Genomic DNA, 24,343 nt, shown 5'->3' with positions numbered 1-24,343 from the left:
CTGGAAGTCTTGGTCGTGCTCTGCAAGCCACTTGCAAACAATTCTGGTGGTATAACATGTTGCATTGTCCTGTTCAAAGATCCCATCGGCCAAAGGGAAAACCGTCAACAAGTACGGGTGTACTTGATCAGCAAGGATGGAGAGATACTCGTAACATAGAAACATAGAATATGACGGCAGAAAAGGGCCCACGTCCCAACAAGTTTGCCCACTCAAATAATCCTCCCCTCTAAGTTCTTCTGTGAGGTGATCCCATGTGTTGATCCCATTTGTTCTTAAAGTCAGTCACGTTACTGGCCTCAACTACCTGAAGTGGAAGATCATTCCAACGGTCAACCACGGTGAAGAAGTACTTCCTAGTGTCACTATGGAATTTCCCGCCTCTGATTTTTAGCGGATTCCCTCTTGTCGCCGTAGGGCCTGTAAGGAAGAAGATGTCTTCTTCCACCTCAATACAGCCAGTAATGTATTTGAACGTCTCTATCATGTCACCCCTTTCTCTGCGTTCCTCGAGAGAGTAAAGGTGCAACTTACCTAGACGTTCTTCATATGGGATATCCTTGAGCCCTGAGACCATCTTGGAGGCCAATTGTTGAACCGATTCCATTCTTAGCACATCCTTCCGATAGTGTGGCCTCCAAAATTGTACACAGTATTCCAGATGTGGTCTCACCATGGACCTATACATAACGGTTGTGAGTGCCTTGCAGAGGTATCAAAGGACCCAGACCATACCAAGAAAACATTCCCCAGACCATAACACTGCTACCACCAGCTTGTTACTTCCAACAATGGTTGCTGGGTGTTTATTCTTGGCAGTTTCACGCCTGACATGCAGCTGGAAGCCCCCTGGTTCATTTGGATGGTGAATTGTTCCACAGTAGCGTGCGAATCGGCCTGCACCAATCTACACAGCTGACGTTCACCTTTCGCATCGATGGCTCATGCTGCCCCACAGTTACCATGTTGGTTCTCAAAAAGGTTTCATTTATCCACTCATGGTACACTTTAACCACTGCAGTCCGTGAACAGTTCACAAACTCCATCGTTTCTGAAATGCTGCTGCCCATGGCCTTTTTCAATGTCTGATATATTGTGCGTTTTTTCCCATGACAGTTGCTATATTGGCAACTTGCTGGCATCCCACCTTCTATACCCACAAAGTCTGCATGCGACATGTGCATTCGTTAATTGGCTGTGCGTTCCTGACATCAGAGGTAGGCAGTGGTCATAATAATGTGACTTGACCTTGTATTTCAATGCCTCTGCCCAGTTTGCCTAATTATTATTCCCTCAAGGCTGGGTTTCCCAATCCCATCCTGAAGGCACGCTTAACCTGTTTGATTTTCAGGGTCTCCATTTATGCTTGAGATACATTGGAAACCAAATATCTCTCCGATCCATCTTTATAAGGTTTCATGCTGGATATTGCAGATCATGATTGCTGTTTCCCGATATTGATCAAATGTCTCTCATACTTATTCTGACAATTCTGAACACCTGGTTTGTTAGGTGTGGCTCCAGGAGATGTTTTGGGAAATATTGCCCCAAGGAATCCTAGAATTCCTCAGGCATGGATTTAGGCCTACTCAGGCAGCTGGGGCCTGTAGCTAGGATGCTCTGCTGCGTTCTGATTTCCATAGGGTAAGGTGAGAAAGAATTCCCACCTCTGGTCCTCTGCCCCTAGGCACCACCTTCTGCAATCTGGCCCTGAAATTAGTATGGCTGCCCTCACTATCCCAAACCTTCCTCCTAATCTAAAGGAACATGTGATTTTAAATTCTACCCCACTCGAATTTCCATAGTGTTCTCTTGAAATCAAATGACATGTTTCTCTTTCTATCTTCCCCTTCACTTCTCAGTGCAATTTGTTCAAAGAATTTTCTCTTTCCTTCCATTATCCACTCTGATTAACTTGAAGGCATCTGTCAGCTTTTATTCTGTAGCAAGGGGAGTAAATAGAAGGGGGGCGGTAGAAGAGAGAAGGACTTGTTTAAAAATGCATGTGTATTATTGCCACTTTCGACTTTCCTCTGCTGGTGTCAGAAAATGCGCTGGAATTTCAGCAGATTCAGCCCTAGCATTAGCTCTGATTTCAAAAGATCAAGCTGGTGAATATTCATTGATTGGTAAAATGCTCAGACTCCTTCCCTTAAAAGGGTCTTCCTAAGGGCACCTCATCCCCTCTCCCACTCCTCTCCTTGCCACACAGGTACGCCCCTTGCCTTCCCTGTACCTTTTTTTTTTTACTTCCCTGGCGCGAGGTAGCTGCTCGCGTTGGCATCGGCGCTCTTTCTGATGTCGCTTCCGGGACCGCGTCTAGGAAGTGACGTCAAAGGGTGGGTCACCGACGCGGGGCATGCTGCTCACGCCAGAGAGGTTAAAAAGGTAGGGGGAAGGGAAGGGGGCAAGCGCATGGAGTGGGGTGTGGGGGGAGGGGTGCCGCTGCCCCATGCACCGCTTACCCCTATTACCCCAGAGGAGGGGGTGCTCTGCCCCAGATTTCCGCCCCGCCAGGTACGCCACTGGAAACTGGCCCCCTTCCTGTTGTCCTCCCCCTATTTGTCTTCTTTCCTATCCGATATTGTATTTCCTACCCTCCTTTCCCATTGGCACAGTAAGTCCTGTACGTCTTTTGTATTTTCGTTAAAATTGCTAGGGGTCACCTTAGAGAGCAAATTCAATTATCACCTTCATATCAGTACAGTGGTCCAGCGCTGTTTTTATCGGCTGCAAATGATTAGATCTCTCTCTGAATTACTAAAACCCTCCTCTCTGAACATCCTGATCCATTCTCTTGTGATCTTCTGCATAGACTACTGCAACTCCCTCTACAAAGGGAGCGGACTGCTGAGCACGATGGACCACCGGTCTGACCCAGCAGCGGCAATTCTTATGCTCTTAAAAAAAGAAATAAGAAGACTCCAGATAGTTCAGAATACTGCAGTACAAATTATATATTCAATGGAAAAAAATATGATCATGTTACTCCCCTCTTACACAAAGCACACTGGTTACCTGAAAGATTAGAGAGACTGGGGCTTTTTTCGCTGGAGAAGCGGAGACTTAGAGGGGATATGATAGAGACTTATAAGATCACGAAGGGCATAGAGAAAGTGGAGAGGGACAGATTCTTCAAACTTTCGACAACTACAAGAACGAGAGGGCATTCCGAAAAATTAAAAGGGGACAGATTCAGAACCAATGCTAGGAAGTTCTTCTTCACCCAACGGGTGGTGGACACCTGGAACGCGCTTCCAGAGGGAGTGATAGGACAGGGATTGGAGTTCAAGAAGGGATTGGACAATTTTCTGAAGGAAAAGGGGATAGAAGGGTATAGATAGAGGGCTAGTATACAGGTCCTGGACCTGATGGGCCGCTGCGTGAGCGGACGGTATTGGAGTTCAAGAAGGGATTGGACAATTTTCTGAAGGAAAAGGGGATAGAAGGGTATAGATAGAGGGCTAGTATACAGGTCCTGGACCTGATGGGCCGCTGCGTGAGCGGACAGTATTGGAGTTCAAGAAGGGATTAGACAATTTTCTGAAGGAAAAGGGGATAGAAGGGTATAGATAGAGGGCTAGTATACAGGTCCTGGACCTGATGGGCCGCTGCGTGAGCGGACGGTATTGGAGTTCAAGAAGGGATTGGACAATTTTCTGAAGGAAAAGGGAATAGAAGGGTATAGATAGAGGGCTAGTATACAGGTCCTGGACCTGATGGGCCTCCGCGTGAGCGGACTGCTGGGCATGATGGACCTCAGGTCTGACCCAGCAGAGGCACGGCTTATGTTCTTATGTTCTTATACCTGTAGAACATAGAATCACCTATAAAATCCTTTTATTAATATTTAAAACCTGACAAATTAACCAGCCAGAATTCATTGATAGACTTCTTATCCCATATAATCCCTCTAAGACTCTTCGATCGTCGGCTCAGAATCTTCTTTCTATCCTGTCGTTAAAGTGCATAAACACCATGAGGTCGACTCTCTTTACAGTGACAGCTCCCTCTCTATGGAATTTTATCCTGGCTTATCTACGAGATGAATAAATTCAAGACAAAGCTGAAAACATTTCTATTTCTTGACGCCTTTGAGACCTAATTGCCCTTGTAAGGGTGACCCAATAGGATTTTCCTTTCAGCAACCCTTCCTACTGTTCTCTTTTACTTTGAAGATTGTAGCCCTCACCTTCTTACCTTCTGTTCCTGTTTGTCAAGGTTTTAATGTCTTTGAATGTAGTCGTCATCCCCAGAGATACCTTGTCATTTTACGTTTGTATTTTAGCCAATGTATGTTTTTATGATTTTCTACGCCGCTTAGAAGTCTGATTAGGCGGCATAAGAAATTTTAAATAAACTTGAAACTTGTTTGACATATTGTATCCCCTGAATGTTGTAAAACTTTTTAGCTATGTTCATTGCTTAGAAGTATGATTAAGCGATTTACCCAATTTTTAAATAAAACTTGATTTGAAACCTGGTACTTGCATGCAGGGGTTTTACTTTACCTTTGCAGATTATGGAGCCTTTGCACCTACGTATATTAATGTTACGATATGCATTATCATGCATTAAGGGGTTAATTTGATTAAGCCCAAAAGGGAGAAAGAAAATCCAACGTAGTCTGCAGAAAACAACAGACTGCAGATAATGTACAAGATGCAGGCGTTGTTTATTAATAAATGCAGTAACATATACAACCTTATAGCCAACCAAGGGACCCGACACGGTCCGTGTTTCGGATAACATGCCTTCCTCAGGGGTCCATGGTGGTTAAGGTATAAAGCAAACTGCATAAAAGATAACAAACATACGCCAATCACGATCAAATGGGGTCAAGCAAGTCTTTGTTATCTTTTATGCAGTTTGCTTTATACCTTAACCACCATGGACCCCTGAGGAAGGCATGTTATCCGAAACACGGACCGTGTCGGGTCCCTTGGTTGGCTATAAGATTGTATATGTTACTGCATTTATTAATAAACAACGCCTACTTCTTGTACATTATCTGCAGTCTGTTCGTTGTTTTCTGCTTGCTGTTACATAGTAACATAGTAGATGACAGCAGATAAAGACCCGAATGGTCCATCCAGTCTGCCCAACCTGATTCAATTTAAATTTTTTTATTTTTATTTTTTAATTTTTTCTTCTTAGCTATTTCTGGGCAAGAATCCAAAGCTTTACCCGGTACTGTGCTTGGGTTCCAACTGCCAAAATCTCTGTTAAGACTTACTCCATCCCATCTACACCCTCCCAGCCATTGAAGTCCTCCCCTGCCCATCCTCCACCAAACGGCCATACACAGACACAGACCGTGCAAGTCTGCCCAGTAACTGGCCTAGTTCAATATTTAATATTATTTTCTGATTCTAAATCTTCTGTGTTCATCCCACGCTTCTTTGAACTCAGTCACAGTTTTACTCTCCACCACCTCTCTCGGGAGCGCATTCCAGGCATCCACCACCCTCTCCGTAAAGTAGAATTTTCTAACATTGCCCCTGAATCTACCACCCCTCAACCTCAAATTATGTCCTCTGGTTTTACCATTTTCCTTTCTCTGGAAAAGATTTTGTTCTACGTTAATACCCTTCAAGTATTTGAACGTCTGAATCATATCTCCCCTGTCTCTCCTTTCCTCTAGGGTATACATATTCAGGGCTTCCAGTCTCTCCTCATACGTCTTCTGGCGCAAGCCTCCTATCATTTTCGTCGCCCTCTTCTGGACCGCGTGTTAATTTGATTAAGTCATTTTTAGGCTTGATAACATGAATTGCTTGTTAAACGAACAGTGCTATGTATGCTTTCCAGCACTATAAAAATGATAACTAGAAGTGGTAGATGCATATTTTGCTAGAAGGTGCATATAGGAAATTTGGGTGGAACATGGGTGGAGTTACAATATCAAGAATGCCTATAGGTCAGCCCTACACAACATATGGCCCGCCGGCCGCATGTGGCTCAAAACAGCTCTCACTGCGGCCCACGCCAGATATGGCTCTCACTCCGCTCTCATGCCCGTGAGGCAGTGTTCTCCCTAGTGTCTTTTAGCCGGTGCTCCTCCTGGGGCATAACATTTTCTGAAGAAAGATATAGCGGCGCTAGAAAAGGCTCAAAGAAGAGCAACCAAGATGGTAAAGGGGATGGAGCTCCTCTCTTATGAGGAAAGACTAAACCAGTTAGGGCTCTTCAGCTTGGAAGAGAGACGGCTGAGGGGAGATATGATTGAAGTCTACAAAATCCTGAGTGGAGTAGAACGGGTACAAGTGGATTGATTTTTCACTCTGTCAAAAATTACAAAGACTAGGGGACACTCGATGGGACTTACAGAGAAATACTTTTAAAACCAATAGGAGGAAATTTTTTTTTCACTCAGAGAATAGTTAAGCTCTGGAACGCGTTGCCAGAGGATGTGGTAAGAGCGGATAGCGGTTTGGACAAGTTCCTGGAGGAAAAGTCCATAGTCTGTTATTGAGAAAGACATGGGAGAAGCCACTGCTTGCCCTGTATCAGCAGTATGGACTATTGCTACACCTTGGGTTTTGGCCAGGTACTAGGGACCTGGATTATGCAATATAGTAGACAAGAACACAACAGGACCTGACATCAAATCCAAGACCGATAGTATGGCACATGACCTCCTCCTACTGGAGAATTGGTCCAGGACCTGGCAACTAAATTTCAACGCCAAAAAGTGCAAGGTCATGCATCTTGGTAACAAAAATCCATGTAAGACTTACAGTCTTAATGGTGAGATCCTAGAGAGAACTGTAGCGGAACGTGACTTAGGGGTAATCATCAGTGAGGACATGAAGACTGCAACTCAAGTGGAGAAAGCTTCATCTAAGGCCAGACAAATCATGGGTTGCATACGCAGGAGTTTCGTTAGCCGTAAGCCCGAAGTCATAATGCCATTATATAGGTCCATGGTGAGACCTCATCTGGAATATTGTGTGCAGTTCTGGAGACCACATTACCGCAAAGATGTGCTGAGACTTGAGTCGGTCCAGCGAATGGCCACACGGATGGTAACAGGGCTCAGGGAGCTCCCGTATGAGGAACGGCTGAATAAATTGCAGCTCTACTCCCTAGAGGAACGCAGGGAGAGAGGGGACATGATCAAAACATTCAAATACCTCACGCGTCGTATCGAGGTAGGGGAGGATATCTTCTTCTTCAAGGAACCCACGTCAACACGAGGGCATCCGTGGAAAATCCGAGGGCATCCGTGGAAAATCAGGGGAGGGACATTGCATGGCGACACCAGGAAGTACTTCTTCACAGAGAGGGTGGTAGATCGATGGAATGGTCTTCCGATACAGGTAATTGAGGCCAGCAGTGTGCCTGATTTTAAAGCTAAATGGGATCGAAAGGTGGGATCTCTTCACAAAGGGAGGTAGGGGAGGGTCATTGGTGTGGGCAGACTTGATGGGCCTTGGCCCTTATCTGCCGTCACTTTCTATGTTTCTATGTTTACTGGGCTTGTAAACATAGAAACATAGTAAGGCTATTCTTATGTTCTTATGGTTATGTTTTACTACAATGCACTGGGGTGGTTTAGTGATGGACACAGTTAATATTACAGAAAACTTTGCCGTAGAAAGGATAATGAGACTTACTGGGAAAGCAGCCACTGAAAGTTGAAATACAATTTACAGCACAATGAAGGGTGAAGGCCACGATTTCACTGAAACTGAATATTCTTCTTATTGCGGGAAAGGAGGGTGTCGTGATGCTACAGTTCTATAGAATAAGCAAGGCACATTCTGGAACATTATCCTTCTCCATTAGAGGGGCAATTTTCAAAGCTTTTTCTGCAGGTAACAGTGCCTTACTTATGGAAACAGGCTCTGAAAATTGTATACACAACTCACGACCCCAGGATTGCTAAAAGTCAAGGTCATGCGAATAGAGCAAATCCTTAGACCTTTAGAAAATACTGCCAACTCCTCCACATAAGAGAGAGAGAAAAAAGGATCTCAGAAACCGCAACACAGCGCCTTATAAATAGGGTTACTAGACGTCCGGATTTCCCCGCGGTGATGTCATCGCGTCGCATGTGCGGACGCCTTCCTGCCCGAAGAAACAGGCAGCAGGGGGTGGGGGTAGGGGCAGAGCTGGGGCGTAACGGGGCATTTTTTTTTTTTTTGCAATGATTTTTCAGCACCATATATAGAATTTACCCCAGTGCCCACTCTCTAAGATGAGTGTTCACTAACTGAGTGAACAGCAAAGGAGCAAAGAGCAGACTAGCAAATCGAGGAAGAAAATTTTTATAAACTCAGCTATGCCTGACGTGGCCACCCTTCGCTGCATCAGAGGCAGAAAACTAGAGACAGTGGCGTAGTGGGGGGTGAGTGGCAGCCGGGGACGGTGGTGCCCCTCTGCCGTGCAAGCGCACCCCTTCCCTGTACCTTTTTATCTCTCTGATGTCACTTCCTAGGAGTGGGTCCCGGAAGTGACATCAAAGAGAGCACTGAAGCTGACGCAAGCAGCAAGTTCGTTCCTACTCGTCCTGAAGTTAAAAAGGTATGAGGGGGAAGGGAAGGGGCACATTTGACAGGGGGAGGAGAGGGAAGGGGGAGCGGAGAGCAGGAGGGGTGCCAGTGCCCCGAGGAAGACCGTGCCCGGGGTAGATCTCCCCTCCGCACCCCCCTTCCTATGCCACTGGCTAGAGAGGTAAAACTAGCCAGCATGCTTCGCTGTAGACTAGCAATGCTGCATAAGTAGCTTACCAAACCAGAGATCTGCATGGAACTTTTTAATTATTTAATTTTTTTTAATGTTTTTCAATTTCAGTGGCGTGATTAATTACCATAAACAGCAAGACATGTATCTCTGGTCCATATTTTTTTAAATGCTGAATGACACGGTTACAAAATTCATCACCGTCTCCGTCCCCGGGGATAACCATGGGAAACCATCCCGTGTCATTCTTTAGTGTCTGTCTCCACCTGAGTCCTTCTCCACCAGCATTCTTCAATGCAAGGCTTGAGGGTTACTGGCTGGGCCTGTTCATACTCTGATTCTTATGTGAGCCAAGCATAGGACAGTCAAGCCATTGTGAAATCACTGATGAGGTTGGCTCTTATTGGTGGAATGAGGCATTATGACATCACAATATCTGCTCTGGATACCAGATGCTGTCATTCTTTAGTGTCTATCTCAACCTCAGTCCTTCTACACCAGCATTCTTCAATGCAAGGCTTGAGGGTCAGTGGCTGGGCCCGTTCGTACCCTTGATTCTTATAGAACAGTCAAGCCATTGTGACATCACTGATGAGGTTGGCTCTTAGACACTAGTGGAATGAGGCATTATGACATCCAATCCCAGCTCTGGTTACCAGACCCTGTCAGTCTTTAGTGTCTATCTCAACCTCAGTCCTTCTCCACCAGCATTCTTCAATGCAAGGCTTGAGGGTCATAGGCTGAGCCCATTAATACTCTGACTCCTCCCTCTCTCCTTAAATAATTACAGGGGATGGTTTCCTGCAATTAACCATGGGGACAAATTCTGTCCAGGTGTCATTCTGATACTTTTCTTGACACTTTTCATTTCAGTGAGGCAAATGCATCTAGTCAAGCCATTGTGACATCACCGATGAGGTTAGCTCTTGGGCATTGGTGGAATGAGGCATTATGACATCACAATACAAGGAGCCGCTGAAAATTTGACAGCCTAAGCATAAGTAGCTTGACAACAAATCCTCCAAAGATTCTCCAGCTGCTTAGGCAGCACTGGTAGTCTACAGAGAAGCATGCTGGCTGGTTTTACCCAGTGGCGTTCCACCCCAGGTGTGGTCTTCCTAAGGGCACGGCAGCACCCCTCCTCCTCTCTGCCCCCCCCATTGCTCGCTTCCTGCTCCTCCCCTTGTCGCATGTGCCCCTTGCCTTTCCCGTACCTTTTTGGCGCTCTCTCTGACCTCAATTCTGGAACCCGCCCCTAGGAAGTGACATCAAAGGAGGAACGGGGAAGGGGGCACCCCTCACCCTTACTACGCCACTGGCTTTACCTCTCTAGTTCTCTGCCTCTGATGAAGCCGTGGAGCGAAATGTGGCCACGTCAGGCATGGTTGATTTTATTTTAGAATTTTCTTCCTTGATTAGTTGGTCTGCTGTTTGTGCCTTTGCTGTACCCAATTTGCAGACCATCTGCCTCTCTTTACATTCCCTATTATCAGGGAATGACATTTCATTGCTAACAGCATGTCCCGAAATATTATCCGCAGACTCCCCAGAACTGGGGGCAGTTTTGAAAATTCACCTCATGATCTTTTAGTGGAACATGGCAAGATGGAACCCAGGACTGGACAGAAGCAGCAGCCAATTGTTTCTTAGTAGAAGGCAATATTTGAGACTTACCCCCTTCTCTATAAAGCCACGCTGGCATTTTTAGCACCGGCTACGGCGGTAAGAACTCGGACGCTCATAGAACCCCCCCCTTTTACAAAACCACGGAAGCAGTTTTTAGCACAGACCGGTGCGCTGAATGCTCTGCGCTGTTCCTGACGCTCATAGGAATATGAGCGTCGGGGGCAGCGCCGAGCATTCAGCGTGCCAGCCGCCACTAAAAACCGCTTTTGCGGTTTTGTAAAAGGGGGGGGAGGGGAGAGAATTACTATGAACATCCGAGTTCTTACCACTGCGGCCGGCGCTAAAAACGCCAGCGCGGCTATGCAAAGCAGGGTTTTAGGGAGGGGCAGAATTCCTCAGACCTGAGAGGACATTTTGCGTTGCAGTGCAAGATATGGTGGCTCACTCAGGGCAGGATTAACCAATAGGCCAAGTAGGCATGTGCCTAGGGCCCGAAATGGTCAGGGAGGCCCGATGAAGGAGGGCATCAACATTGTTTTTTTTCCAAACGGCGATGGGCCCCTCCAGCATCGATTGGCAAGGCGGGCCCCACCCCGATCGGCAACGCGGCCCTCCCCCCCATCGACGGAAAGTAAGACAAGCAAGCAATGCGGGTAAGAAAGGCAACGGGAACTGTAATTGTGCAAACGGTGCAGCTTCCTGTTTCCACCTGGGCGCAGGGCGGGGTGGGGCGAGGCAGTGGGGCCCAGTGTACTTGTGTTCCTAGGGGCCCTCTGGCACACATACCAACCTTTGAAACCTCTTAAGAGGTGTAACGAGGACAGGGAGAGTGTTTTTCAGTGAAAGCTGATTAATTGCAGACTCCCGCTGTCCATTCCATTGTACGCCGCCACCTTCTGCAGAGTGGAGCAGAAAAGCCGTCACTTGTAAACCCTACAGAAAGAAAATCAAAAGACAAAGAAACGGGGGAGAGAAGCTGAGCACCCACTTCAACAGAAATATCGTCAACGGCAGCAATTATTTTTTTGCTTTCCAGATGCCTAATTTTACACTCCAATTAAAACCTGTTTCTTTTTTTCATTTTAATAAAAATGTAAGCATGTGATAAAAGCAGAAGAGGGAGATCTGTAATAATTAAAAGGGGCCTTCAATCAGGCTGTTTTCCTAATGGTCGGTCATATCAACACACAGCCCTTACCTCCCCCCCTCCCCCCCGTTCGGTTCCAACCTCCTGAGGCAGCATTTACATTTCTTAATAACCCTGCATTAATATTCATGAGGTGGGGAGGGCTATAATGGCTGAGCACACACCACTAATTCAATTTCGAGAAGGCTCCGTGTGTTTAGTTAATCACCGAGGGACACGGGTTACGCAGTACAATTATTTATTCAGAATTAGATCTTGAAGCATCGGGAATGAAAAGTGAACGGCTGTACGAATAAAAAAATGTTTAAAAAGCGACTTGCTTTGCTTTCTTTCTTCAGGGCGGGCTTCATCGGTCGGCAGACTAGGCGGTCGCCTGTGGCAGCGGCTTCTTGAGGGCAGCAAACGCCCTATGTAGTCAAAGCAAAACAATAGGATTGCCAGAACACCACTAACTCGAGTCTGTGTGTATTTTTTGAGACAGTTTTCAAGTAGCCTATTTTCCCAAGTTAATGGGCGTTAGACGTTGCCCTTATTTTGTGGGTGTTTATAAAAACATATGTAGACACCTAAAGAGCACCTCCCAAAATTAAAACAAATCCCCTGGGCTCTTTCCTCATCCCTCATCCAACCCCCCCAGCCAGTCGGGTTTGCAAGATATCCCTAATGAATATGCATGAGAGAGAACCCCCCCCTACTACACTTACAATGCCTTCCGTTTGCCAATGAGAGGGGTACGGGTGGGGAACCCCCACTACACTTACAATCCATGCCTTCCAATTGCTATGTAATATTTCTGGAAGGCCCTGATCGGCTCAGACTACTCAGGCCCCGTCCCTTGGGAGGTGCCTGAGCCGATCAGGGCCTTGATGCACCGGGGTACACTTAAAATATTCAGTAGCGTACTGAATGGAAGCAATTGCGCCCCCACAATTCTGCTCCCTTTATGCGCGCATTTGTCGGTGCGCGCATTTGATGGCGCGGACTTGTCAGGGCGGAATTGTCCTGCATGCTATTGTCAGTGTACCTTTCTGGCACCTAAGTTTAACAGAGAATCACCCATAGCTTAACATAACCTGTGAGTCTTACGTCGGTTCCTGGGAAGAGGGTTGAAGCATTAATCAAGGATAGCATAGTGCAACACCTGGAGAATCACAACCTGATGAGAGCTAGTCAACACGGCTTTAGGAAGGGGAAGTCATGCCTGACGAATTTACTTCAATTTTTTGAGAAGGTGAACAAACAAATTGATAGCGGAGACCCGGTGGATATAATATATTTGGATTTCCAGAAGGCGTTCGACAAGGTTCCACACGCTGGGCTTCTGAGGAAACTACAAAGCCATGGGATTGAAGGGGATATACTACAATGGATAGCAAATTGGCTGGAGAACAGACTGCAGAGGGTAGGCATAAATGGGAAGTTCTCGGACTGGGAAAATGTGACAAGCAGTGTGCCCCAAGGTTCAGTTCTTGGACCAATATTATTCAATATATTCATAAATGACCTGGAAGAGGAAACCACGAGTAATATAATCAAGTTCGCAGATGACACAAAACTATGTCGATCAGTTGGATCACAAAAGGACCTTGAAGAACTCCAGAGAGATCTGTACCAGCTAGAAAAATGGACAGAAAAGTGGCAGATGAAGTTTAATGTAGATAAATGCAAAGTGATGCATCTGGGTACGAAAAACAAGGAACATGATTATATAATGTTAGGTGTGACATTGGGCAAAAGTGAACAAGAAAAGGCCCTGGGGGTACTGATAGACAGGACCCTGAAGCCATCGGCACAATGCGCAGCGGCGGCAAAGAAAGCGAACAGGATGATGGGCATGATAACGAAGGGTATTACAAGTAGATCGGCGGACGTCATCATGCCGTTTTACAGAGCAATGGTCAGACCACACCTGGAGTACTGTGTCCAACACTGGTCTCCTTACCTAAAGAAGGATATAACTCTGCTGGAGAGGGTGCAGAGGCGAGCCACGAAGCTAGTAAAAGGTATCGAGAATTTGAGCTACAAAGAACGCCTCGGAAAACTGGGATTGTTCACCCTCGAGAAGAGAAGGCTGCGAGGGGATATGATAGAGACTTTCAAAATACTACAAGGTTTTGACATAAAAGAGCAAGAAGCATCATTATTGACGTTGTCAAATGTGACTCGGACGAGAGGCCATAGACTAAAATTGAGGGGCGACAGGCCCAGGACTAATGTCAGAAAGTTCTGTTTTACACAGCGAGTGGTGGACGCTTGGAACGCTCTCCCGGAGGAGGTGGTGACGGAAATCTCCATCGTGGGATTCAAGTGCAAGTTGGACGCACACCTGCTTGCAAATCACATTGAGGGATACGGGAAAACAGGGTCTTCATCAGGGAACACCTGGATTGGCCTCCGCGTGTGCGGGTCGCCAGACTGGATGGACCATTGGTCTGATTCGGTGGAGGCATTTCTTATGTTCTTATAAGGTCAAGTTCACTACGCCTACTTTGGGGTATTTTATCACCAGCCGCTGCGGTAAAAGCTCCAACACTCATAGAATTCCTATGAGCGTCTGAGGTTTTAGCGCAGTGGCTGGTGATAAAATACCCCAACGTGGCTTGATAAAAGAGGGCCTAAATTAATTACTGAAGAAATATTGATATACAATGCTTTAAAAATGCTTTCCTTCATTGCTGCGGCATAGCATTTGCCCTCCGTGGCTCCTGAGGCCTTTTTCCTCCTCTAAGAAACGCTTTACATTTGACAAAAAGTTAAAGGCGATAAACTTGGTATATAACAATGGAGATTAGTTTATGTTTGGGATGGTATCTAGTTTCTCCATTGATTTTTTTTTTTTTTTCTATTTTGTGACTACCTAATAACTTCCTAAATCTGGACCTAAAACAATGGAGGGTTGACTTGCAAAAGATCACAAGGAGCTCCAGTGAGACTTTGAGTCAGGCTTCCCTAGTTCTCCAGCATCTCCTACAACCACGTAGCCATACCTGTTACCAATCATAGGGGTCCTTTAAATAAGGCACGCTAACCGATTTGGCGTACGCTAAATGCTAAGATGTCCATAGGAATATAATGGATGTCTTAGCATTTAGCGCGCTCCAATCTTTAGCGCGCGCTAAATCGGTTGAAGCACCTTGATAAAAGGACCCCATAGTCATTATAAAACCCTACCACCAGAACTATAACCAGCCTCATTCTTATCTGAACTTCACCAGCCTTAGCCATGATGCTGTAGTCTTCTTTAGCAATGGTTCCGATGCAAGCCACAACTTCAACCAGCCTTGTTCAAGTCCGCTTGAAAGCTGAAACTAGCTAGGATTACAGTCAGCCAGAGTGATCGCTACAAGAAGATTTAGCTACCTTGCAGCCCAGGCTTAAGTTAACCACAGCCAGGACATTATGAACTGGTCTACTCGTCAAGTTATGATCAGTTACATAAGCATGAGATGGATGAGAATCTCTCCTGTCCCTGTCTTTCTGTCTCTAAGGGCAGCATCTTCTCAGCGTTCTCTCTTTCCTTCTAGGATCTACCGTTGGTCTTGTCAACGGTTATGACAAATCGCAGAACTGATTGCTAATAATGTTGAAGATGATGGAAAAGCAGTTGGAGCAGCTGAAAGAATGGGGTTGGGGATGCTTGTCATAACTTTATTTGTAGGAGGCAAGTGCTTGTCTTGAGTGATGGATTACTAGAGGGCAAGACTCAATACGAGTTCCCTGCTCCGACATTCTCTCTCATTCCCGCTTTATGTTTCTCATGGTACAGAACAACCTTGGAATTTAAACAGTGAGGTCCCTGGAAGAATACTTGAGTACCTGATTGTAAAACCGCTTAGATAACCTTGATAGGCGGTATATAAAAAATCCTAATAAATAAATAATAAACTTGAAATAATAAGATTTTGTGTTGAAAACACAGAACTGTTGCTACTGAATTGCTCTTAGTCATGTCTGAAAGAATTTTTGTGAATTTCTGTTAGCGGAGGGGAAGAAAAGGAGAACTAAAATATGTAAGTAATGTGAAGATTTTGTGTTCAATGCAGGATGCAGATTAGAATTTAAAGGCTGTGGCCTTCCTATAAGCCTCAAGAAGTCAACAAACAGCTCTTACAAGAATCCTGAATCTACATATGGCGCAGATCACTTTTAGATTTTGGTTTTATAGACTCCTTTTTAGGTACTTTTTTTTTTTTTTTAGTTTTTATGTTCTTTTGATCATTTTTATATAAACCGCTCTGTTAATTATTAGGGAAGGTTGCTTAAACATAGAGTGTAAGATTTAAAGACATTTTAACAGAGGATTATAACAAATGCAAGCCCTAGGGTTACCAGATTTTCGGGAACAAATGGGCTTCGGTGCAATTACCGTGGGTTTCTGCGGTAATCGGCTTTGTAAAGGGGGGGGGGCCTTAATTTGCAAAATGTGTCTAAATGTCATAGCATGCAACTCAGAATAGATTGTGGCCCTGGGATGAGCATTTTCCATTATGCATGAAGAGTCTTGATAGGTTGCAGGATGGCCCAGCAGCTTCCCAATTTGCCCCCTTGTCATAACTAAAACTTGATTCCTTCTTCATAGTCAGTTGCTGCATTCAAAGTTTCCACAAGTTCTGTTTGCAACCATTTCCAGAAACTAAAAGGCAAATTGCTTTCTTCTGAGCCCAGGATTTGAAAAAAAAACCAAAAACCCCAACAGCGTGGTACACTTTGTTTTAAACTCAGGCTGTGCTCTTTATTGAGTAAAGTCCCTCTCTTATTAAATCTCATCCTTCACCAGCTGTAGGGAATTCAGTTAGCAAAAAAGCCCAGGTGACCTTTGTGGAATGACATGAGGCAGAGAGGGCGTGGAGATTTCAATCAAAAAATACTGACGAGTGAGGTCTAGCGTAAGCAACACTGAGGAATGGCTGGTGCTATGCATTATTCAGAACGGCCGGTAGCATCGTACAGGGTTAGTTCTATATTTTATCCAAGTTTTACAAAAAAATGTCACGTCAAAGCAACATTATGGGAACAATGCTCAGAAAGGTTCACAGTATAACTTATAAGATGCTACTTTTCCCAAAATTCTTGTACACGGTGACCTAAGTTGTGCACACAATACACGGACGATTTTGCGCATATAGCGTAATTCTTTAATTGGCACTGGTAATTTACAATTTTTTTTTTTTTTGCTATACTGCTTTATTTATGACAGGTCCAATTGGCACAAATCAGATGTTATTAAGTCCCAACTTGGTAGGCGCATACCGAATGAGCATATTCATTAATTCAAGAGATTCACAGGCAACTGACCCACTATCTAATTTTTTTTTTTTTTTTGGGGGGGGGGGAGAATGAATTTTGATTGTAACTTAGTTATGAATGATTAGTTTAGGTCTTTCTTTTGTTACATAGTAACTTAGTAAATGATGGCAGATAAAGACCCGAGTGGCCCGTCCAGTCTGCCCAACCATACATGCTCCATTAATTAATTATTTAGTTTAAATCAGTGGTCTCAAACTCGTGGCCTGGGAGCCACATGCGGCCCGCCAGGTACTATTTTGAGGCCCTCGGTATGTTTATCATAATCACAAAAGTAAAATAAAACAGTTTCTTGATCATATGTCTCTTTAGCTATAAATGACAATATTATTATTAAGACTTAAGCCGAAAAGAAAGATTTATAAACTATTAAGAGTTTTACCTTATGCAAAATTGTCATTTCTTTAATAAAACATTAACTATTTTTTCTGAAGCCCTCCAAGTACCTACAAATCCAAAATCCGGCCCTGCAAAGGGTTTGAGTTTGAGACCACTGGTTTAAATGGTCCTTTTTCGTACAAAACCTTCAAAAAAGAAACAAAAACCCTACTTTTCAAAAAAATACATAAAACCAATATAACTCAACCAAACATGCTCCAATCCTTCTACTATATCAACCACCCATCAGCAAACCAGGAAATGTTCATTCTATTCCCTAAATATTTCTTACATCTTAATTTCTTAACAGTACATTCTTCTTAATATCTTAATCAATTCTTATGTAATCCGCCTTGAACCGCAAGGTAAAGGCAGAATAGAAATCACTAATGTAATGTAATATTTTTGGGCCAGAAACCCAGAGCCCTGCCCAGTTGTGTGCTTCGGTTCCATGTACTGGAGCCTCCATCTATGGTCACTCCAGCCCATCTTAACCATCCCAGCCATCGAAACCCCCCTAGCCCGTCCTCAACTGAATGTTCATATAAGGGACACAGGCTAGCATGCCTTAGTAAAAGGATCCCTGGAGCTTAATCCGCGCTTCAATCGGTAGCCAATGCAATTGACAATAGTAAGGTGTAATATGATCATACTACTTCAGATTGTAAATCAAGCGAACCGCTGCATTCTGAATAATGCGCAGTCTCTGCAGCTTTGGGGGGGGGGGAGCTCCAGCAAGATGCACGTTGTTACAATGAAGTTGACTCGAAACCAGAGCTTGCACTAACAATTGAAATGAGTTGATGTCCAAATAAGCTCTTATGAAACATAGAAACATAGAAGATGACGGCAGAAAAGGGCTACAGCCCATCAAGTCTGCCCACTCTGCTTACCCACCCCCTGTCTATGCCCTAATGACCCAATTTCCTTATCTTGACCCTCGTAGGGATCCCACATGGGGATCCCATTTATTCTTAAAGTCTGGCACGCTGTCTGCCTCGATCACCTGCACTGGAAGCTTGTTCCAATGATCAATCACTCTCTCTGTGAAGAAATACTTTCTGGTGTCGCCATGAAATTTTCCGCCCCTGAGTTTGAGCGGGTGCCCTCTTGTGGCCGAGGGTCCCTTGAGAAAGAAAATATCATCTTCCACTTCGACACGTCCCATGAGGTACTTAAATGTTTCGATCATGTCTCCCCTCTCCCTACGTTCCTCAAGAGTGTAGAGCTGCAATTTGTTCAGTCTCTCTTCGTACGAGAGACCCTTGAGCCCCGAGATCATCCTGGTGGCCGTCCGCTGAACCGATTCGATTCTGCGCACATCTTTACTGTCATGTGGCCTCCAGAATTGCACACAGTACTCCAGATGAGGTCTCACCATGGCCCCGTACAACGGCATTATGACTTCAGGCTTTCGGCGGTTCTCAAATTCCAGAAGGTTTGCTGAAATTCAAATATACCACCTCCAGTACACATGCTTGATTTAATTCTCTAGCAACCCAATCAAACAAATTGATCAGATTCATTTGACACAGTCTTCCTGTGGTAAATCCATCCTGCCTCAGGTCTTCCAGCCCATGACATGGTAAGATATTTCACTATCCTGTTTTCCAATAGAGACTCCATTGATTTTCCCATTACCGAGGTAAGACTAAATGTCCTGTAATTACCGACCTCCTATAACCCTCTAGGTGTACATCATTACACTTAGACAGAATAAACATTAGAACACATTATAATTACAGGCATATAAAGATACTGTTTTGCTTTTTCTGTCTTGTGAAAATATTTCCTAAGGATCTCAGGTTGCAACCCTTTTTACAGCTACTACTATATTATATTTAAGTAAAATCCGGACTCATAGAGCCACCCCCAGGCCTGACCAGTTCCACCCATCCCCCGCCCTGTTACGCCCACATCACGCCCCTAGCCCTGCCTTCTCAACCTGTTCTCGTCAATCAGGAGGGCATCCGCGCATGTGACACAATGACGTCCTGCGCGTGTCCATGTGACATCATCACATTGCATCCGCGCACGCAAGGATGCCCCGCCCCACGCGACCTGCTTTTCAAAACCAGGACAAAGTGCCGGGTTTTGAAAAGCCGTCCGGACACACCCTCTATAAAAGGGGACATGTCTGGGTCAATCCAAACGTCTGGTAACCCTAATTATACCAAGTTAATCAGTTCTAGAAAGGGCCTGCAGCACTAACTTTACTGGGTAGAATCAGAGAGTACAGATACTGCATTGTTTTGAGCTATATTTTCAGGACTGGCCGCAACATTTCTCTGCTGGCAAAGGCTAACTTGGCAGCTCTGGGGAGAAGGGATATATTGGGCACCTCTTGTCAAAGGGCAAACGAAGCAACTGCCCTAATCACCCTACCCACAAACCAGACCAGATTCTAAACTAAAACTGGAATTGCTAAATCTGATCAACCACAGAGCTATCAAGTTACCTAGTTTCAGCAGGAATAGGGTTATCAGACGTCCGGGGAAACCCGGACATGCCCTCTTTTTAGAGGACTGTCCGGGTGCCCGGACGTCATTGCGTTGTGTCCACTTATGCGCGGATGCCGTCTGGGGGCAGACCTGGGGGCGGAACTAGGTGCTCCTGGGGGCATGGCCATGGGTCCGGATTTTCCTGAAGGAAAATCTAGTAATCCTACACCAAGCTAGCCAGGTTTTCAGGATACATGACATTACATGAGTATTTATGGATCACTAATCTAATTTTTGGTTTATATACCGGGTCATCTCCCAGTGGAGCTCGACTCGGTTCACATATAATGAAGACTAGAGTACATAGGAGAAGGAAGAACTAATTAAAAACTAAAGTACATAAGAAAAGTATAAGAAAAATAACTATAATATTATCATTTCGTTGAGGCTGTAGTTAAACTATTTAAAAATTGCAAGGACACAGTTTTCAGGAATTTACAAAATAATTGTAGCTGGCCTAAAAGCCTAATGGAGTCGGGAAGTTCATTACAGATCTCTACAAACTTGAAAAAAAAAGATCGACTGAGCTTCCCAGCAGATTTAATTCCCTTACAGGAAGGGAAGGCTAATGTATATCTTTGTGTGTTTCTCAAATGGCAAAGTCTAATATGCTCCAGGCGGGGTTTAATGTGCTTTACAATTTAAAATTGCCTGACTATATCCAGGATTTACATGATCTCATTAGAGTTCATGACATAGATATCTTGGTTTGTGTTCATGTAGGAGAATGATTATGGCATATGGTTTGGAAAGAAGACTGGTCAATCTGGTGTTGTTAGGGTGACCAGATATCGTCATAAAAAAAAAAAAAAAAAGAAGAGGATACTTGGTCCCGTCTCGTTCAGCTGCCAGTCACCCCCCTGTTCCGCCCCCAGCCCCATCACACCCCCACACAAATGACATCTATTCTTCCCTGAGCTCAAGGCCACGTCAAGAATCTCCGAGCACGAATGGATGTGATCTCACATGCATGCTCAGAGGCACTGCAGATGCGGCCCCGAGCGTGAGGGCCTTCCAAACCCAGGGCAAACTGCTGGGTTTTGGAAATCTGTCCAGGTACCCAGAAAGTTCTCTAAAAAGAGGACACGTCCGGGTTTTCCCAGACATCTGGTAACCCTAGGAGTTTTAATCTTAACATTATGGGTTCGAGTACGAGTGTCACTTTCCTGGCTTGTGGGGTGGGGTGATGGCAGGGTTTCCATGAAAACCTGGACATGTTCTCAGTTTGTCTGGGTTTTGGAAGGCCCCAAAGCTGGGGGGGGGCCGCATCTGGAGCGTCTCCGAGCCTGTGTGGATGCGACGTGATGACATCATAGGCATGCTCAGAGGCCCTCCAGACGTGGTCCAGACTAGGGGGGGGAAGAGATGAGGTTTGCGTGGGGGCGGAGCCATGTGTCCTCTTTTTTTCTTGAACAAATCTGGTAACCCTAGGTCAGGCTGGGTAGGCAATTCTGGTCGTCGAGAGCCGGAGCCAGGTCCGGTTTTCAGGATAGCCACAATACATATGCATGAGATAGATTTGCATCTCAAGGAGGCAGTGCATGCAAATCCATCTCATACATATTCACGGTGGAGATCCTGAAAACCTGACCTGGCTCTGGCTCTCGCGGACCGGAATTGCCTACCCCTGCCCTAGGTCAGTGGTTCCCAACCCTGCCCTGGAGGACCACCAGGCCAATCGGGTTTTCAGGCTAGCCCTAATGAATATGCATGAGAAAGATTTGCATACAGTGGAAGCAGTGCATGCATATTCAAGCAGTTAAGCAGGATGACTTCCCTGCATAGGTTCACCAGGACTTAAACTGGGCTATATTTTGGGGACTTTCTTGTAATGTGAAATGCGATTTATTTCTGAAATTATTCTTTTTTCACTTTGGCAAAGCTGAGAAAAACGCACCTAAAGGTGCTGTAAACAAGTTTATTAAAAGTTTGTTGTACAATTTAAAAATCTGGGACAAAAATAACAGTTTTATTACAAATTAACCTAAAATGTATACGTACAAACTTAATTACCGCTACAAAAGGGGTTAACCGGCAGCTCTGCCGTGAAGCGCTTTACGTCAGTGTGGCGGAAGTCTCCCCCCCCTTCTCGGTTTCCGGCGTCGCTCGTCCTCGTTTTCCGGCGGCGCGGCAGGTCTGGGCGTCCTGCGAACTAACGGTCTACCAGCTGTTGTTTTACGACGCGCTCTCTACGTCGCTTTGCGGCAGCGTGGCGCTGTGGGGGAGGGGTTTCGCCGGGAGGAAGTTTGGCCTCGTCTGCGTGGGGCCACCAGCATGGACGTGGGCGAGCTGCTCAGTTACCAGGTGAGTGGTGACGGGAAGGCCTCAGGAGCCCCGCTGTTTCCCGGGACCTGCGGCTGGATCGCTGCGCGCCAGCCCGGGGCCTTTCTTTGACTGTTTGGGAGGACGGACTTTGAGATCATTTCCACGAGAGACTAAAAGAAGTGAAGAGACTCTGTGCCCTGAACCAACTTTTGCACTCACGTCCTCTCCTTGCAATCTGGCATCTCTCTCCTTCCTTCCTCCATCCCTCCCAACCTTGCAATCTGGTATCTCTCTCCTCCCTCCCTCTCTCCCAACCTTGCAATCTGGTATCTCTCTCCTCCCTCCCTCTCTCCCAACCTTGTAATCTGGCATCTCTCTCCTCCCTCCCTCCCAACCTTGTAATCTGGCATCTCTCTCCTCCCTCCCTCCCTCCCAACCTTGTAATCTGGCATCTCTCTCCTCCCTCCCTCCCAACCTTGTAATCTGGCATCTCTCTTCTCCCTCCCTCCCAACCTTGTAATCTGGCATCTCTCTCCTCCCTCCCAACCTTGTAATCTGGCATCTCTCTCCTCCCTCCCAACCTTGTAATCTGGCATCTCTCTTCTTCCTCCCTCCCAACCTTGCAATCTGACATCTCTCTCCTTCCTCCCTCCTAACCTTGTAATCTTTCATCTATCTCCTCCCTCTCTCCCAATCTTGCAATCTGGTATCTCTCTCCTTCCTCCCTCTCTCCCAACCTTGTAATCTGGAATCTCTCTCCTTCCTCCCTCCCAACCTTGCAAGCTTTCATCTCTCTCCTTCCTCCCTCCCAACCTTGCAATCTGGCATCTCTCTCCTCCTCCCCTCCCAACCTTACAATCTGGCATCTATCTCCTTCCTCTCTCCCAACCTTGCAATCTGGGCTACTGGGCTTGATGGTCCATTGGTCTCTCCCCTCCCCCCCCCCATACCTATGAACTTCTACTCTCTCATCTCCCTTTTCTCCTGGACCAGGTGAGGCACTGGCTTAGGGCACTGATAATAAAGGTTGTCAAAATCCCAGTCTGGCATCTGTCTTTCTAGAAGTTTGACTTTAGGCACCTTAGTCCAGAGCCTCACCTAGTCCATAGGTTGAACTGGTCCTGAGTGGAAGAGTGTGTGTCTGTATGTCTGGCTGGCCCCTAGATTTTATTCTAGTTTTCATGCTCTTAGTTGCTAGGGTAGATGTTCTAGATCAAGAATTCTTGGCATTGGTTCCGAAGAGTTGCAAAAACCAATAGGAGGAAATATTTTTTCACTCAGAGAATAGTTAAGCCAGAGGTTGTAAGAGCAGATAACGTAGCTGGTTTTAAGACAGGTTTGGACAATTTCCTGGAGGAAAAGTCCATAGTCTGTTATTGAGAAAAACAAGGAGAAAGCCACTGCTTGCCCTGGATCAGTAGCATAGAATGTTGCTACTCTTTGGGTTTTGGCCAGGTACTAGTGACCTGGATTGGCCACCATGAGAACGGGCTACTGGGCTTGATGGTCCATTGGTTTGACCCAGTAAGGCTTTTCTTATGCTTTCGTAGTTTTCAGGATAACTACGCTATGCAAATTAACCCTGTTCTTAGGCATTTGAATATCCTGAAAATCGAAACTGTTAAAGGCTGCCAGATTTTTGTTTGGTAAATCTGGGGTACTTGCTTGGGGGTGTGGGAGAGTGATGTCTAGTTCTGCCCAGGAAGACTATAATCTGTTTTGAAAATATGTTTGTGACCAGGAGTCGCTGTCAGCCCAGTATTTCAGCGGCTTGAGCCACTAATGTTTCTGTTTACAGCCTGCTCAGGTCCCATTTGGGGGGTCACATCCCACAGTTTTGGGAAACCCTGCTGTAGATAATGAAAAATGAACTTTTTTTAATGCCTTGAAGGAATGCGATTGCCTATAATCAACTGGAACAGAGAAACCCCTAGATCAGGGGAGGGCAGCCTCGGACCTCAAGGGCTGCAGGGTTTTTGGGATTTTGCCCATGAAAGTGCGTGAGATCTGTTTGTACAATTAATATGCTAATACTCGGCACTCGTAGAGAGGTGGAGGCAAAAATATCACACTATAAGCTCATGCTGACTTATTGGTTCAGAAATGCTGTTTTAAGCTAAAGCAAATTCAGTTGATTAAGCATTTAACCCTTTCAGGACCATAAGGATCGTAGGCCAATTTTTGTGGTTTTGACGACATTTTTATGGTAAAAAGGGCTTGCAGATGCCAAAAAATTGATTTTTTTTGTGAAATATCATTATTTTTATTTAAAAAATCAAGCTTCTGGCTTATGGACAGTGTGGCAAGTGAATCTTCTCGTCAATCTGGCAACGACGCTAATGAATGAATGTCGGAACCAGTTTGTTTACATAAAGGCAGTATCCTATGGAATCCGTACATATCAAATTTAGAACTGTAGACTATCCCAATCAAA

General features: G+C 45.4%; 1 protein-coding gene across 2 annotated transcripts in view; it reads left to right on the top strand.

The window, feature by feature from the left end:
- Window positions 1–24,343, top strand: part of CTNNBL1 (catenin beta like 1) — a 234,562-nt gene that overhangs the window by 59,260 nt on the left and 150,959 nt on the right. Inside the window, exon 1 of one of the 2 annotated variants that reach the window (XM_033963855.1) lies at window positions 21,774–21,948. The exons of the other annotated variant lie outside the window; for it this stretch is intronic. Coding sequence (XP_033819746.1) covers window positions 21,919–21,948 — 30 coding nt within the window. The 5' untranslated portion in view covers window positions 21,774–21,918. Of the gene's footprint in view, window positions 1–21,773; window positions 21,949–24,343 lie in introns of those variants that run through there. 2 annotated transcript variants of the gene reach the window in all.

Source organism: Geotrypetes seraphini, chromosome 11, assembly GCF_902459505.1.
Source record: "Geotrypetes seraphini chromosome 11, aGeoSer1.1, whole genome shotgun sequence".
Lineage (NCBI taxonomy): Eukaryota > Metazoa > Chordata > Amphibia > Gymnophiona > Dermophiidae > Geotrypetes > Geotrypetes seraphini.
Note: the sequence above shows the minus strand (reverse complement) of the source record. Positions and strands in the feature narration are given on the sequence as shown.